Below are 18256 nucleotides of genomic sequence, written 5' to 3' on the forward strand. Positions count from 1 at the left end.
GGTGAACAACAAGCTAATTTTATGAGTTATGATTGTTTTTTTTTTTTTATAACACTTGAATAATTGAGTGCTTATAACTGCAGAATTATGCAATTGGAACACATAAGTGTGTTTGTAAAGAATTATAGTCACTGAAATAGAAAATGTTACAATATTTCAAACAGGTATCATGAAAAGAAGGCTGAGGGGAGAGGGGAGACCTTCAATATCAACTTGCTGCCAAAGAGGAAGCAGAATGAACTGTGCAAAAAGTGGAGAGAATCCAAAAAAAGATGCAGGGCAAAAGAAAAGGCACTCAGTGCTATTCTAAACACAACTCCAGAGTCTCCAGAAAGTATACCGGAACAGGCAGTGGCTGAATTACTAGCAGAACCTCCAGTGAAGCCTCCTCAAGAAGTGTTATCTCTTCAACCAGTGGTACCCCGTAATGTGGAAGGAAATAATCCTTCACCATCAGAGGCCACATAAACAAGATGGAAGAACCAAAGAAAAAAAATGAAAAGTAGCAAGACTACAGATGGAAAATAAAATGCTGAAAGAACGCATCAAAATTGAAGAACGAAAGACAAAATGTATCAGAAGACAAATGCAAGGACTAACTCAAAATAAGGCAAAAAAAAAAATGTGTGTGCCATCAGAAAAAAAAAAAAAAACACAGCCACTGAGAAGAGAAAATAAGTTGTGTCCTTGTCAAATGATGAAAACAGTAGACTTCTGGCTGGAAAGAAAGACACTGTTGGCAGGGTGATCAAGAAGCAGCGACGAGTTCTCACGAAATCTGTATGAGACTTCTACAGTGACTACTGTAAAGACTCCAGTAGGAAAGATTCAATGTCTTACAGACAGTTTGTGAGAAATAGGCCATTTTACATCACAGAGGCCAAAGCAACTGACCGCAACACACGTGCTTGCTATCAGCATGAAAATATGTGGCTCCTCACTGATAGCATGGCACACAGGGGCATAATTCAATATTGTTTGTATTAAATTAAACTTTCTTCTTTGACAAATTCAGTTAAATAAAAATGCTTGAATGTAATACCTCTTACTTTCTCTTTAATCCAACAACTACCATTTCTGTCCTTTAGTGTGACATAATGTCCTTTGGTGTGACACATAAAAGAACCAAACATTTTTTTTTTTATCTCAAAATATGTTTAAAAAAAAACTGCTGAATATTGCATTAGGGTAGATATAATCATCACTCATCTTAAACTGGTATAATTTTCAACATTTTTGAAAGGATGACAGCAAAGAAAAGTCAAAAAAGCTCAAGAGGTAATGGGGGGGGGGGTGGGGGGGTATTCATAATAAATAAAAAGCACCATATGAAAATAAGTATCTAACAATGAAAATAATTCTCTCTCATGCTCTTTGTAGATTACTTAACTTTGTTTTCTTCATTTTTGTTATGTCACACCATAGGACACATTTACAGTGCAGTTCAGTGAAAATGTTCAAAAAACAGTGAAAGAACTGACAAAGTTAGTGATCCCTTATATTTTTTCAATATCAGACTTTACACTACATAAATAGATGCATTTTTATTTATTTTTTTTCAAAAACTGTGCTTTACAAAAAAATAGTTTTTTACTGCATATTTGTCGACTACCCATTTATACTTAACCTGGTGTTTAGAAAGACTCTAAATCGTATTTAGAGTTACTGTGAATTTAAACTTTTTAATAATCTTTGATCATGTTTATCAACAAGAGTTCACTTTATAAAACGGATAGCTCGGGATTAAAAGAAATAATATAATCATAAATATTTACTGAACATTAATAAACGTTTAATAAAATCAAGAGGCCGAGAGTTACAGTGATTTTTACATGGTCAACGTTTTCAAATCTCGTGCCTCGTTGCTTTAATATAATTGGTAAACATATCAATACATCCAGTTGTGAGCAGCCCTTTCGAGGATGAAACGCAACTGAAAGTAATGCTCCATAATGAGCATTTCTGATTGGACGCACGTCACAGTTTCACAATTCAAGTCATATGTATGCCATAACATAACCACATACATGACCGCTTTTTTCCTGCACTTGCAAAACTATTCACCGTATTCATTGTTAAGAGCAAACACGTGGCTTTTTAAAATGAATATTACCCATTAACCTGTCACTGACACACATGTTAGCAGTGCGGAAAATCATTCTATCAATTTTTCAATATATCATCTATTACTGCTTTGAATCTTTGTACCTGCTTTCATGCGTAAATTACACATGGTAGTAATAAGAAGTGTATAAAACATACATACCGCACTGAGCGGAATCCCTCTCTCCGTTTGAACCGCCATTCTTCTTCACAATCCCGCGATCATCCAAAACTTCCAGATGAATACAAACATCCGGGTGGGTAGTGACCAGAGAGCCAAGATGTGATTTTCAAAATAAAGGATCAAAGAGTGCGACTTATATTAAATTCATATGATTTGTGTGTGTGTGTCTGTGTGTGTGTGTGTGTGTGTGTGTGTGTGTGTGTGTGTGTGTAATATGTTTGTTATCATTTATACATATATTTTTTACTTACTTTTTGCATTAATATGATTTTTTTTAGCTAAATCCTGGTCCCTGAGTCACCCCTACTTTTGGACTGAACCTCCTTTTGTACCTTTCTGTCCCCATTCTTTGTGTAGAATGAAGCAAATTTCAAGGGTATGTTTGGGTCAATCATCTTGAACTCTTTCTAATTGTAAATAATATACATAATTACTGGTGAGGTCAATTAAAAATACGTCAAAACATAACTTTCATGAAATCTGTACACATATAGATATTGTTGACCATTCAGAAAATTATAATGAAATATTAAATAAATTAATACAATTATTTGACAAAAATAATAAGATCACACTCATATATGCACATTTGCTGAATTATTTCTTCACAACACTAACCAGTAATATGAATTGTTTATGCGACTGGCAGTCGTACTATTATTTTGAAAGGAAGTAGCAATAGAATGGATTACTTCCTGTCAGAAACAGTTCCGTTTCAGAGTTGGCTTTATGGGTAAATTATAAACAGAACAGGACAAATATAATCTATCGGTGCTTAAAACAACACCTCCAAGACTTGGTTCTCTAATATACTGTTGAATGCATTCATCTTAAGCTATAATAGTTCATATCTGTTCAAGATGTTGGGAATGGAGCTGTCATCTGGTGAGTTCATTTGCTATGATTAATGTCTTTTTTTTGCAGGCAAATTTAAAGAAGCAGTCAAGTAAGACAGTCAAATATATATATATATATATATATATATATATATATATATATATATATATATAGCATTTTTTTATATATATATATTCACACGCACCGATCAGCTGCAACATTAAAACCACCTGCCTAATATTGTGTAGGTCCCCCTCGTGCCGCCAAAACAGCACCAATCCGCATCTCAGCATAGTATTCTGAGATGCTATTCTTCTCACCACAATTGTACAGAGTGATTATCTGAGTTACCGTTGACTTTGTCAGTTCTAACCAGTCTGGCCATTCTCTGTTGACCTCTCTCATCAACAAGGCATTTCCGTCCACAGAACTACCGCTCACTGGTTGTTTTTTTGTTTTGTTTTTTTTTTGGCACCATTCGGAGTAAATTCTAGAGACTGTTGTGTGTGAAAATCTCAGGAGATCAGCAGTTACAGAAATACTCACGCCTTGTTGATGAGAGAGGTCAACAGAGAATGGCCAGACTGGTTTGAACTGATAAAGTGTACGGTAACTCAGATAACCGCTCTGTACAATTGTGGTGAGAAGAATAGCTTCTTCTTTTTTTTTTTTTTTATTCAATTTTTTATTTTTACAAATACCAAATTACCATAGCAAAAACTGTAGTCACTGTATCATTTTGGCAAACTTGTTAACATTGTAAATTTTTGTGAGTGTCATCACAATTCTTGATGTACAAAAATATAATAAAACAGTAACATTAGTTAACTACATTAGATGCATGAACCAACAATGAACAATACTTTTTCAGCATTAATTAATCTTGACCAATGTCAGTTTGAGAAGAATAGCATCTAAGAATGTTATTCTGAGATGCGTGTTGGCGCTGTTTTGGCGGCACGAGGGGGACCTACACAATATTAGGCAGGTGGTTTTTAATGTTATGGCTGATCGGTGTATATATTCAAATCTATAATGCTTGGTGCAGCTTTATTTATTTATTTTTTATGCTGGATAAAATGTCACCACTGTCACCGACTTACTGACACTTTGCATGTTTTATTGCAGGTGTGGATGGTGTGGTAGAGAACATTGGGAAACTCCCCCCAGATTTGTTTGCAGAAACAGTAAGATTTGTCATAACAAAGGCATGCATAGTGGGAAGATGATCTTATCATGTGTGTATAATATAATGCAGATCTGAGATAAATCTTTTAATTTTCCAGCTTCAGGAGATTTTGGTTAATCTTCAGGAACAGAGCAGAGCAGTAGATTTGATTGAAACCTGTGATGTAAGCTCACAAAAATGACTTCTCTGTATAATTATTTGTAAATTGAGCATGAATGTCCTGCTTTTTAAGTCTTTGTAATGTTCTGATTTATTTCCTTAACACAGAAATTTCAAAGAGCTGGGATAACCCTTGATCAGCAAGCTGCTCAAGATATTATAAGACTGATGTCATACCATTTTAGGTACAGTATGATCAGTCTGTTGACAAAATGTCATTCACACTTCAAACTGGGGTAATTTCATACCCTTTGTACAAACACATCACTGGAACTTGTCAGTTTTCCTTCTGCAACTTGTGTGCATCTCGTTTAATTGTCAACAATATTGTTAGATTTGCGGTTGTTGAGTTCAAGTTTGTGATAAACTTTGTAAATTATTATTTAAACAGGTTAGCTGCAAAGAGCAATCTCAGTGCCGACGTCTTGGTCAGTAAATTGAATGAGGGCAGCAGTAAATGGTCCAAAATAGCCCTACAGTTGGTGCATCAGCTCTGGACTGAACATGGTGCTCTTCTACATGCACATCATGAGCTTCTGACCATGGCTAGTATTGGACAGGTGTGTCATATAATTATTGCATTGAGTGCAAATGTGTAACTCACTGAGACACAGTTTGAAGTAGTGATTGACAGATGTGTCGCCAGAAAGATTTGGCCAGTTTGAGATTATTATCTGATAACCATGTCCATATGGCCAATTAACAGAAGTGTTAGCTTCAGTTCCAACATCTGATTACATTTTACATGGTTTTTGAAATAAATTAAAATAAGCAAATAAGTAAAATAAGCCATTTTTGTACATATCCTTTGCTGGTATTATACCAGCCATCAGCCACCTTGATGTCTAGATATCTGTATTTGCATCAGCCATTGAAAAACCCAAATTGCTCAACCGCTATCATGAATTCTGTGGTTGATGTTGAACTATGTTTTGACAAGAAATCTCATTCACTCTTAGCTTGTAGATATGCAGTGGAAGCTTGCAATGGCAGTAAGCTCTGACACCTGCCGATCCCTCAACTCCCCATTCATCTCTGTTCTGATGAAAATTGCAGACACATCAGGGGAGATATCTCATAAGTCTTTTGAGATGACAGTTCAGCAGTTCCAGGTTTGTGAGTATGCAATTCACAAATTAAATTTTTGTACCATCTGGAGTGTGATTTACTGCCATTAATAATTCTCTGTCTTGTATTTTGTCCCTCAGAACTTCTACAGACAGTTCAAGGAAATGGCCTCTGTTTTAGAAACTGTTTAAGATAATTTTTTCCATGTTGTTTTTGCAGCAATTATATATTTTGACATATATTTTTTAACAATTGACTCCACTTTGCACTAATCTAACATTTTATTATTATTTTTGTTTACCATGTATTCCCTTAATAATATGAGCAGTGAATAAAGAAGTCTGATAACTGATTTCGCCCTGTTAAATAAGCTAAAAGGCTACAATTCAGTATCATAATAAATAATGTATGGTGGCAGAAAATTTTAGATTTCCTGTTTTTAACATTCTGGATTGTCATGAATGTACATTTATCATTGACAGATTTTCATTATTGTCTTCAGTGCTTTTAGAAATAAGTAATTCCAAACCCAGTGCTGTTATTGGGCTATATTTACATGTATCTCACATTCATCTACAGTGGATATAAAAAGTCTACACACCCCTGTTAAAACAGCAGGTTTTTGTATGTAAAAAAAATAAACAGATAAATCATATCAGAATTTCTGCACCTTTAACGTAAAAATTACAACCTATGCAATGCCACTGAAAACCAAACTGACACATTTCAGATAAAAAAAAAACTTAGAATAACCTAACTGCATAAATGTGCACATCCCTGAACTAATACTTAAAGCACCCTTTGATTTTATTACAGCACTCAGTCTGTTTGGATAAGAGTCTATTAGCTTGGCACATCTTGACTTGGGAATATTTTCCCACTCTTCTTTGCAAAAACGTTCCATATCTGTCAAATTGTGAGGGCATCTCCTGTGTATGGCCCTCTTCAGGTCCCCCCACAGATTTTCTATAGGATTCAGGTCTGAGCTCTGGCTGGGCCATTCCAAAACATTAATCTTTTTTTGTTGAAGCCATTCTTTTGTTGATTTGGATGTGTGCTTTAGATCATTGTCATGCTGAAAAGGAAAAGATCTCTTCATTTTCAGACACCAGAAGGTTCTGTGCCAAAATTGACTGGTACATGGAGCTATTCATGATTCCCTCCACTTTCACTAAATCCCCAGTTCCAGCTGAAGAAAAGCAGCCCCAAAGCATGATGCTGCCACCACCATGCTTCACCGTGGATATGGTGTTATTTTGCTGATGTGCTGTGTTGTTTTTGCGCCAAACATACCTTTTACAATTTTGGGCAAAAAGTTTAATCTTGGTCTCATCAGACCATAACACATTTTACCACATGGCTTTGGGAGACTGGATATAGGTTTTTGCAAAGTTTAGGCTTGGATGTTTTTTTTCACCAGAAAAGGCTTGCGTCTTGCCACCCTGCCCCATAGCCCAGACGGATGAAGTATACGGGAGATAGTTGTCACATGTAGGGAGAAACCAGTACTTGCAAGAAAGAGCTGCAGCTCCTTTAATGTTGCTGTAGGCCTCTTGACAGCCTCCCTGACCAGTTTTCTGTTCATCTTCTCATTAATTTTGGAGGGACGTCCTGTTCTCAATAATATCACTGTTGTGCGATACTTTCTCCACTCATTGATGTCTGTCTTCACTGCATTCCATGGTATATCTAATGCCTTGGAATTTTTTTTTTGTAGCCCTCAGCTGAGCGATACCTTTCAACAATGAGATCCCGTTGATGCTTTGTATGTTCTTTGTGGCCCATGGCTCTTGTAGTAGCATGCAACCAAGAAGATGTCAGAAAAATCCTACAAAAACAGCTGCGATTTATTTGGAGTTAATCACAGTCACTTCAGGTGAAGACAGGTGTGTACTATTTCATATTAGCTTGATGACTGGTTGATTCTGAACACAGCCACATACCCAATTATAAAAGTTGTAAAACTGCACACTTATGCAAAGTTATTCTAAGTTTCTTATTTTTATTTTTTTTCTCTCTGAAATGTGTCACTTTGATTTTCAGTAGCATTGCATAGGTTGTAATTTTTACATTAAAGGTGCAAAAATTCTGATATGATTTATCTTCGTTTCTTTTCTTTTTTTTTACATCACAAAAACCTGCTGTTTTAACAGGGGTGTGAAGACTTTTTATATCCACTGTATTTCTGGTAGTGGAGCTTTTTATATGTATAGCATCTTTTTACAAGCTGAACACTTGCGTAACATTAAAATGCAGCAATAATAGCATGAGAAAAAAGTGTTTTAATTTTATTTATTTAATTGAGAGAATAACTAAAAAAAATTACGAAAACAGACCCAAAGCAGAAAAAAAAAAAAAGTAACATAATCAAAACCCAACAACTAGTTCATCAGTATCCATTATTGTTACCAAAAATTATGTTCATTCTTTCTTGGGTCGTCACTTGGTCTTTATGCTTAAATTAGGTAAATTCAGCAATTTAGTTAAATCAGGGGTTTCTTACCAGGAATTTGTGTGATAGAAATGCCAATGCCATAAAATTCAATAAAAAGTCATACCTTTTAAAATAAATTGTTTTAAATTAAAACAAATCAAAATATAACACTATTCCGATACAAAAATGAGTCATTACATTTTTCATTCATTATATTTTATTCAAAGGTTAATAATATATAGCTTTGAGAGACATCGGAGGGCGCTGTTGAGCAAATTTTGGCGTTTTGGGGCGAAAGGTTCATAGCAAACAAAACGTGCTAGTGCGTAGCAGGCTATGTAACGTGTGTCGAATTTACGCCGTTACACATAAAATTATGAATATGTAACAATCTGCTCTCAATAGTTTTTTGTGTGGTGCCATTGTACGATATATTAAATACATATAAAAATAATTTCTTAATAACCACTGGCATACCATTGTCATAGAATTTTACTGGAATGTAAACACACCCTGGACCTCACCCAATATTTACTATTATTAGAATTGTGGAGAATACTTTGTCCTCAGAAAATTCTCTGAACTGAGTGCAACTTTGAGTGTTCATTGAATAATATTGGTCTCTCTTACACAGCTGCCCTTCCCTAACAGATTGATGAAAGTATGGTTACATGTTCCTGATTATATGATTGTTTTTATATTAAATAAATGCATCAATAAAAGATAGACAAGCAAAGAATAATGAATGTTAGCTAGGCCTATATGTTTACTGCTCTAAAGTGTTTAACTATTTCTAAGCAAGGAATAAATAAATTTATTCTATTCTACTGTGGTCAAAGTTTCAACCCCACTCTAATCAACTCAAAAACTTAAAGGGGTCATGACATGTAAAATAAAATTTTACTTGATCTTTTGACATATAAGAGGCCGTTGTACTATAAAAACATACTGTAGGCTTCAGAACTCCTCAAAATTCCTCCTCTCTGCAAAAAGAGCATTCGCTGCCAAAATCTACTTGTTCTCTACTTCCTCCACATTGTGATGTCACATTAGCCCCTTTCACACATGCAACAAGGTAAATTACAGGAAAATTGTTGGGTTGCCTTTACTGGTAAATGTGCTATTCACACATGCAACAATTTTTCATCTTTTTCCCCGTTTTGCTAGTACCATTCACACATCAGCACCAAATACCGTTAAACTCTGATGTAATTTGCCGGAAATGACATCTACACAGCTTTTGTATCTGAAAATATGCAGTCGGTAATGTTGGTGATATTTAAAAAATGTTGGCAAATGTTTACATTTATGCAGATGCTCAAGACTCAACGACATTGTATGCGATGACTTCAATTAAGACTGATAAACTACAGAGAACAAAATGCTGTCGCTGGCATCCGAAGGCAGAGACGCTATTTGCGACTGAAAAGCATAGTAATTTGTATGTATATCGCTACAAAGAGGTCTGTGCGTTCCAGAACGAGGGTGGTGATTTTATCGTACGTAACGGAATCGCTTACTGTTCCTTTAAGCTGTCGGCAAATTTCTTTATACGCTCGGATGAAGAGAAGTGCAGTTTCACTGTCTAACTAATTTGTTTTCTTCCGATTCACTTGTGTTACGGCACGGAGTATGTGCAGCATCTCCGTCAGAACTTTCTCATGTCAGTGCATCCTGACCTTGTAGAACTGACACTGGTAATCTTATGGCTCTGTTCACACATACCATCAATATGGAAATGTATAGGTAATGATACAACTTCTCATTAAGGGAAATTGCTAGAGCAAACTTTACCAGTATTTTCAAAAGGGCTGTGTTCACACATGATCTCTAACCAAAAAATTGCAGTAAAAGGCTGTGTGTGAAAGGGACTATTGTGTTAGACATTCGCATCTTATCGCCTCTACAACAACACATCAGCGCCTGATCACTTCCATAGCCTGTCCAGTAGAGGTTAGCAGTGAGATGGCAAGTAGAGAGAGCAGGTCAGTCAAAAACAGAGAGCAAATTATAACAGTGGGCATTTACTGTCAAGTCTTTAAGGAGAAGCAGCACCACAACCGAGCGTTTCTGACAGAGGGTCAGAATGAGGGTGGAAAATTATCATGTTTTAAAAATATATTGTGCAAAAAACTTCACTAATGTTATAAGTGTACCTCAAGGAACATATTAAAATACTTAAAGAAGGCATATAATGGCCCCTTTAAAGTGGCACTCAGTAACTTTTTTGTTTGTGCGATCTTGGACTTACACTGACACCTAGTGGTGTGGATGCAGCATCATGTATTATACAAACACAATAGTTTTCAGTAACAGATGCCATTGTTGAAATTAACTATTCACAGTCAGTCATGATTAATATAATCCCTGAGTGAAAGTGTCCAATAACAAGGTGGTTAAGGAGATTATGCAAGTAGTTTTCAGCAGGTCATGTGATCCTAACCTGGCAGCCCCCATGAGGGGACCCTCTCCATGTAGAATAAAACAGCTCTATTAAGGAGTAAGTGAGACATGTAACATTAATGCACTAGGAGATGTTTGAAGCTGTTTTTACATAATACTAACCATTGCGTGTAATTATTTAGGCATAGAGGAATAGAGGTTGCTTGCATAAAGCAACACTGTATCTTAAGTCTTTGTCCCCGGAGCCCTTGGAGAGATGGAGGGGCAGTGGTGGCTTAGCCCAGGCTCTGGGTTACTGACCAGAAGGATGGGGGTTCAGGGGCCTTTGAGCAAGTCCATGTATCATGGCTGACCCTGCGCTATGACCTGTGGACATTTTTTTTTTTTTTTTTACTGTATATGTGCAAATGTACAATGTTTGACAAAAAATAAAAATGCTTCAAAAAGGCTACTGAAATGACTGGAGTCCTCATCTCAAGTGAGTGCTCATGATGTTTCAAAATGAACGATTAAAATTTTTTTTTTTTTTTTTATTTTTATTTTTTTAAATGAGGACAAATTACAGAGTGCACCTTTAAGTTGGTCTTCTAAGCCTGGTCAGTGCCGTGTGTTTCCTGAAGACCCAGGGGAGCCAGAGATCCATACTTGCACGCTCGCAGGAGCTCAAGTAAACGCCTCTCATATGGCTGCTTCGGCCACTCCTCCTGGAACAACACCACTCTCTGTCCTACAACGCTGTAAATGACACAAATTAAAAAGACTAAAAAGTGATGTGCAACTATTTTAAAGGACTCCAGCTGTATCGCAACTTCACGCAGGAGGCGTTTGTCCGCAGTGCCGTCCAAAGCTTTGGGAGAGGAGAGACCTTGCACGCGCTTCCTTAAAGCTATTTTGCTGTATAGACTCGCACGCCACACGGTTAACATCATCTGTGGATTATTGAAGCCACCAGACACTTTAACTGGATGTGTTTTCGTTAAACATTGATCTCTTGCGTTGGAATAACACTAACATCCTCGCTGCGTCTTAAAAGCCATTATTATTGTACTTAAGCGTCCAAATACGCATGCACGCGCACTTATTTTTTTTTAATAAAGAGTAAGTGAGACATGTAACGTTAATGCACCAGGAGATGTTTGAAGCTGTTTTTACATTATACTAACCATTGCGTGTATTTATTTAGGCATAGAGGAATAGAGGTTGCTTGTATAAAGCAACACTGTATCTTAAGTCTTTGTCCCCGGAGCCCTTGGAGAGATGGAGGGGCAGGATGGCAAGGGGAATAATAATGAAACGAATCCAAAGACAGAGAATAAATTTGCGCTCCGGTATATGGGCTGGTCATCTCTAGACAGGCGGACCACTCTGCCCATGCTGCCTTGGCTGGTAGCGGAGATCCGGAGGAAAAGTGAGAAGAACGAGTCCGGTCCCGCACAGGCCAGAGAAGTTCAGCTGTGCCTCTTACCTCCTCTGATCCGATGCGTGCCTGCTAGCAGCAACAACCCGTCCGTGTTTATATTCGAGCATAAAGCACAGTTTATATCCAGGTTCATCCACAATAGTCATGACCTCACTTATTTTGCCTACCTTATCAGAAGTCAGCCTGAAAACCCTGAGTCTGAGATGGCATGCCATGTGTTCAAGGCATGTGATCCAAACCAGGTATGTACGGTATTGTAATTTTTTTTTTTTTTTCACTAAGTAAACTGAGGTTAAATAAATATTCAGGGTTCAATACAAGTAGCCTAAAGCTCAACTGACAGCATTTGTGGCATATTTTTGATTACCACCTTTTTCGAGGTTACAGTGAGGCACTTCCAATGGAAGTGAATGGGGCCAAGAAATATGAAGCTTGTAATTTTATTTAAGCACTAATATTAATTATTCTGTTTAAACGCATGTAGTATTTGAGCTTTTAAGTTGTTTAAATCATAGTTTTTACAGTAATTTGACAGTTTTAGTGTTTGTTGACATTGTGTCGTCATGGCAACGAAGTTGTAAAATTGCATATAACTTTAAGCAGAAAAGGTTAGTAAGCGATTTTATCACACTTAAATCATGTTAACATGCATAATGTCTTGTGGTTATACTATTTAAATAGTATTTGAATGTTTATGGATTGGCCCCATTCACTTCCATTGGAAGTGCTTCACTTTAACCCAGATTTTGCTTTTTTTTTTTTTTTTTTAAAGAAAAGGAGGGAGCAGTCGAAATACATTTTTGTGGTAATCAATATTATGCCACAAATGCTTTCGACTGAGTAAAATTTGTATTGAAACTGGAATATTCCTTAAAGTGTCCTGACCAAGGACACAGTAAAGGGTCAAAAGTAGCAGTATGATGCATAGCTAAAGAACATTTTTATGTACCTGTGCTCATATAAAAGCAAAATATGCTCTTTTATTCCTTTGTTACTCCCCTCTTGTTTTACACCCGGAGATTATAATGCACAATGTTAAACTTTTACAGCGGCAGTGACAACGCACCATGACATCTGTTCCGCATGATTGACAGGTCTTTGTCAGTTGGATAAATGCCAGTATGTAGGGCACTGTTGTGCCAGAGGAATTAGATTTACAGGGCATCATTTAAAGGTGGGTCAGATCAGATCTCTCATGACATACAGAGAAAGGCTTAATCAGTTTTGCTAGACAATACACATTAAGAATATTGAAATCCTCCCCCATCTCTCTGAGCTCACTGATCTGATGCCTTGAAAACAGTAAGTATGATGCCCTGCAGTTACATCTGTGTTTATTGATTAGACATTGGTTGTAATGTAACCCTAGCAGTCTGCTACAGAGCTGTATTTGAGGCACTCATTCAATGCACTTTGTTGCTCTGCTCATGGCTGAATGGAATGAAATCTACCAGGAAGTGAAGGCACATGGATGTATACATATGCATTGATTTGTTATGCATTATTTGCAAGCATCTCTTTGTTTCTCTGTGCATTTCAGTGCTGTTTTAATTTCCTGTGATTATACACATGATTGATATAATGTAAAAAATAAATAAACTAAAATTCTTTAAGATCTTATTTACATTTATGCATTTGGCAGACGCTTTTATCCAAAGCGACTTACAGTGTACTTATTGCAGGGACAATCCCCCTGGAGCAACCTAGAGTTAAGTGCCTTGCTCAAGGACACAATGGTGGTGGCTGTGGGGATTGAACCAGCAACATTCTGATTACCAGTTTTGTGCTTTAGCCCTCTACGCCACCATCACTTTTCCACTGCACATTACAGTTATAACCATTCCCACAAATCCAAGTATGTACATCACCAAATCGTCAGGCTCCTGAATACATTTCCACTTGCATTATTTGTACTTGAAGAGCATATTCATTTTTTGTGCCATTATTGTACATTTTGAAAGGTAAATGTAAATAAACTCCAGTAGTCAGTGAATGTAAGGTAGGGAAAGTTTGTCGTCCTGACGTTGGGTGTGCTAAAAGTGCACGTGGAGCCCCAGAGGCAACAGGCATACAAAGCCATCATGTGTTACGCAAGAAAAATTTGCTGGATAGCAACACGTGTTAGATGGACTAAGAGGAACGTGTCTTTACTGACATCTTGAGATGGGTGCTAGCTTATTTCCAACTGGTACCGTGCACTATATACCCAGTGTTCAGTATTCAGAGCCTAACAACACTGGCATTAAATACAGTATCTCCTAGTTCTAATGCAGCTCAACCAAACCTTTCCAGATGCCAGTGGAGTGACTGCAACTTTTTATGCTGTGTGACGAACCCACTGGTTTGTTATTTATAGCACTTCATTCAATATAGCCCACCAAGTACAGGGGCAACAAAGTAAGGTTTTGTTTTCCTTTCAGACAGTGTCACCTTACTGATAGAAATGGAAGGGAAACATTAACTGTGATTAAGCTGCAAAGTTTTTATGCTGTGGTCAACTATTATCTCTAAGGAAAAAAGCTACGCTGGACTAAGGAAATGTCTGGGATCCCGCTGATGCATTCTGTTCATTGTTTCTGCAATGAGGCTATTTGTTTTGAGGCCTGGATCATCATAGTATGAAGCAAAAACAATGTTGCACAGGATATAACCCATTTGCATTTAAAGAAGTGACCTCCTAAATTAGAGTTTCAGAATATGGTACAATGTTCCACTTTGTCCAGCTGCCCTGTATACTGAAAATTGGTCTTTCTGGCACCTATAATTGGACTGGAGTGGCATGAATCAATCTACGTCCAGTATTGGGAGGTGACCATTGACATGAATTTCTCAGTGTCCTGTCCCAGCTTGCATTGTTTTTTGTACTATGGAGAGAGCCAAGTGATACCTATGAGAGGATGACCAAATTCATGTGTAATTTAAAAGTGTAGTTAGGCCAAAAATACAATTCTCACATCTGACATTTACTCCTCATTATGTTGTTTCAAGCATGTATGACTTTCTTACTTCCATGGAGCATAAAATAAGATGTTAATCAGAATGTTAGTCTCAGTCACCATTTACATTCATTGTATCTTTTTTCATATAATGAAAGTGAATGAATTCTCCTTTTGTGTTCCTCTGAGGAAAGAAAGCCATAGAGGATTGGCACAACATGAGGGCAGTGAATGATGTTCACTTTTCTCTGTTTTTTTGTTTTTATGTGACTTGACTGGTCTTGAGAAGCCTCAAGTGCTATAGACATTCTGCTCAGTTTTATAAATACTTCTAATGCATTCCTATCAACCCTTTAAACATCAAGTGTAAGGTCAAGGCTCGTTGAATGCTCAACATATTCATGTTACATTTCTTTATTACATTTTGTACATGCATTAAACAATGGCATAAATGGGGATAGCTTTGTGAATATTTAGAAATCAAGGGGTTTGAATTTCATCAGATTTTAGTGGCAGGAACTTTTCATAACATCTCTCTGTGTTAAGTGTCTTAAGAGAATAGGTGTAAAATCATGTATCATCCAACTGCTGTAATGCATAAATCAAAGAGATTTATATGCTCAGCTGGTATCAAATCTTTGGTTTCCACTGTGTGACTTACAAAGCTTCAGTCATATACAGTGGCCCCTAAATGTATTTGAACACTAAAGTCACACTTGCAAATGTATGAATGTCATTGCATTAGATTACAACATATCAACCCAAGTTGCATTTATTTTAAAGATAGATAGCACAAGCACAATTTTAAAGCAATTTGCTTCACAAGCATTTCAATTCTTAAACAACAGATGTTCAAAATTAAGAAAAAAGTATTTGCAAACATTCTGGTTGTCAAACTTAGTGGAACATGTACATACCGGTAGTTAATGTGATGAACCAACATGATCACATGGAAAGTCGGCATGTTGTTTTCGAGACTTCAAGTACCCTAGGATCAGCCACATTATGCTGGCTCACAGACAGGCTCCATCTACTATATTAGACATTTTTGCACGGACACCAGTATGTTTAGCTTTCTTTGTGGCACAATTGGAAGTGTATTGTATCAGCAGTATGGGAGACCTGGGTTTGGATTCTGTGTTGAAACCAGGAAGTAATCACATTTGCATAATCAGTGATGAGCGTGATCCAGAGGTTGCATTTTTTTCCTCTAACATTACATTTACTTAACTGATGGTAAGGTTTAGGTCTAGTGTCATGTGTTTTTGAAGGTATCACTTGGGTTTCATATTTTGTCCTCTAATGCAATGACATGGAGCTTTCTACTTAGACTGTTGTAGAAGCAAGATACTAAATAATGTGAGCGTAGGAATGAGACTATTATAAATTTAAATAAACTTTAAGTGTTTGTAATTTACACCCTCCTTCACCAGTCTACTGTTATTAATATGTGTTTCAGTCCAAATAAATTATTAGACTAAATGGGCATCTGGCGTCACTTTGCAACTGAATAATTCATAACCATTTAAAGGATTTTAAACACTCTCTGGCAAGGTCATCAAAGCTGTAATATTTTGGGTAGTAGCAGTAGCATTTTTTTTTTTTTTGTTGTTGTTGTAACTCAATACACTTGCCAAATTACCACAGAGCAGGATTTCATTGGGTGTTACTGTGCATTTTCACTATCAGATCAGAAAATTTGCCTTTTGCAGACTAGTCAGGTTGCTTAAACTAGGCATTTAGACTTTTTTGGAAATCTGTTAGTATTCCTGGAAAATTAGTCAATTGTCAGTTAAAAACAAGCAGCCACACCTTTTCTGCTGCTTGCACAAAGTCAGCCCTTTTCAGGAGAATAGGTTGCAAGAACGATTGTGTTTGTTTTTCCTTCTGATCTCAAGCACTGTGATTTTCCACAAGTAGACATGTTTGCATTAAGCAAACCGAAAGACCTGCAGTAGACCATGACAATATTTGTTTTCTTTATTTTAAGTCCTAGCCTCCCCATGAAGTTCCTGCAATAACTCCATTATAACAAGTGTAAACTGCTATAAACTAGTGCTTACCCATGCAAAACGTAATGTCACTGTGCTGTTGCAAGGGATTTGCTATGCAGTTGCTAGGGTGTTCTGGGTGGTTACCAGGGCTTGTCATTAACACCCGCCAAATGCGGGTAGAAATCGGCAGTGGCGGGTAACTCCATCACCCTTACTAGCCACTTTGGTGGGTGGCCACAGCCGAAGCAAAGTTAATTGTATTCATCTCGTGTCCAGCGATTTATAAGCAGTAAATATGCTTCTCATATCTGAAACCCGCATCTCAGCGGGGAGAATGAGGCATGGTTTCGCAGCATACATCAGTGTGCTCCGGAGATAGAACCAATGCTCTGGGACAGTGGCAGTCGGCAGAGACCACAGAACTTATGTGACCCATTTGAATTCTACAAAGAACGTTCAAGTAAAAAGGTCTGTATGGAGGAATTCGAACCGCTCAAACTGTAGACAGCCCTGAGATTAAACAGCACTGATGAGGTAAAGAGATAACAGTGCGCCCTGAATCAACAACGATTACAAGTTTTATAAAATACACATCATCCAAAATCTTTTTTTTTTTTTTTACTGCAGTAACACTAACTGGTAACTGGTATAGATGCATATTAAATTGATTAGGGTGAATCTATAAGACTTCATTTTTATTATTAATAATTATTCTGTCATCATTCAGTCACCTCTATCTTGATCCAAACCCTTAGGACTTTCTTCCATGAATGAAAAAAAAAAAGATTACTGTATTTTTTCCATTCATGGAAAAAGATGTGATGAAAGTAAATAGTGACTGAGTTTAATCTACTTAACATCTACATTTTATTATCCATTTTGTACTCCATGGAATTAGTAACTGTGAAAGCTGTAGTTAAAGGTTTCTAAACATGTTTAGGCTCTTAGTTCTCCATAACAAATACTATTGTTGATTTTTTAGGAAGACTATATGTATTTGCCTAACCAACCACAGTAATGCAGAGCCACCCATGGTCTTACCTGTGGCAATGGCTTTATCATTACAAATGCCACTGTTAAAAAATGGAAGAACAATGGTAAACTTTCATATAGGTAAGTACAAAAATTAAAATAGGCAGTTAAAATCTGGACTTCCATAGACCAATGGACAAATTATTGACAAAGTTAACTGGTCATGTTTGCCTTTAGATATTCTAAGAGATGACTTAAATCATTAGGCTTGTGTCCTGCTGAACTCATATCATTATTTTTCAGATAAAATGTCCAAAAAGAATGCATGCAGTTACAGTCTCCAGTTAGTTTAATCACTTTTTTTGGGACCGAGGATTTTGGCCAGTGAAAATACTGAGTGGCTAGTCACTTTGAAATACCACTAGCCACAGTGGCCGGATAGCCAAAACGTTAATGTTAAGCTCTGGTGGTTATTAGAGAGTTGCTAGGTGGTTGCTTGCCGGTCTAAGTCATAAGAACTGATATAATGATATTCTGGTCCCTAGACATAGCTCGGG

At 36.8% G+C, this 18256-nt stretch overlaps 3 protein-coding genes across 8 annotated transcripts in view; 2 read left to right on the plus strand and 1 right to left on the minus strand.

Moving 5' to 3' along the window:
* The window catches only part of morc3a (MORC family CW-type zinc finger 3a), a 57660-nt gene extending 55300 nt beyond the window's left edge, over positions 1-2360 (minus strand). For both annotated transcript variants that reach the window (XM_051708487.1, XM_051708486.1), the window contains exon 1: positions 2267-2360. In XM_051708487.1, the coding sequence (XP_051564447.1) occupies positions 2267-2305 (39 nt within the window). In that variant the 5' untranslated portion in view covers positions 2306-2360. The remainder of the gene's footprint in view (positions 1-2266) is intronic.
* A 611-nt stretch (positions 2361-2971) lies between these two features.
* Positions 2972-5890, plus strand: commd6 (COMM domain containing 6). Of its 2 annotated transcripts, XM_051708488.1 has the most exons (7): positions 2972-3172; positions 4253-4311; positions 4411-4476; positions 4581-4657; positions 4864-5032; positions 5432-5584; positions 5681-5890. In XM_051708488.1, exons 1-7 carry the CDS (start codon positions 3148-3150, stop codon positions 5729-5731), a joined length of 600 nt encoding a protein of 199 aa, XP_051564448.1. In that variant the 5' UTR covers positions 2972-3147; the 3' UTR covers positions 5732-5890. The 2 variants fall into 2 exon arrangements, with proteins under 2 accessions (XP_051564448.1, XP_051564450.1); XM_051708490.1 differs by lacking the exons at positions 2972-3172; positions 4253-4311; positions 4864-5032 and having other exon boundaries at positions 4416-4476.
* Positions 5891-11054: 5164 nt separating this feature from the next.
* Positions 11055-18256, plus strand: part of tbc1d4 (TBC1 domain family, member 4) — a 47490-nt gene continuing 40288 nt past the window's right edge. For 3 of the 4 annotated variants that reach the window (XM_051708478.1, XM_051708481.1, XM_051708480.1), the window contains exon 1: positions 11056-12039. In XM_051708478.1, the coding sequence (XP_051564438.1) occupies positions 11635-12039 (405 nt within the window). In that variant the 5' untranslated portion in view covers positions 11056-11634. Of the gene's footprint in view, positions 12040-18256 lie in introns of all 4 variants that reach the window. The other variant, XM_051708482.1, reaches the window with a different exon arrangement.

This window comes from Myxocyprinus asiaticus, chromosome 10 (genome assembly GCF_019703515.2).
Source record: "Myxocyprinus asiaticus isolate MX2 ecotype Aquarium Trade chromosome 10, UBuf_Myxa_2, whole genome shotgun sequence".
In the NCBI taxonomy this organism is placed as follows: domain Eukaryota; kingdom Metazoa; phylum Chordata; class Actinopteri; order Cypriniformes; family Catostomidae; genus Myxocyprinus; species Myxocyprinus asiaticus.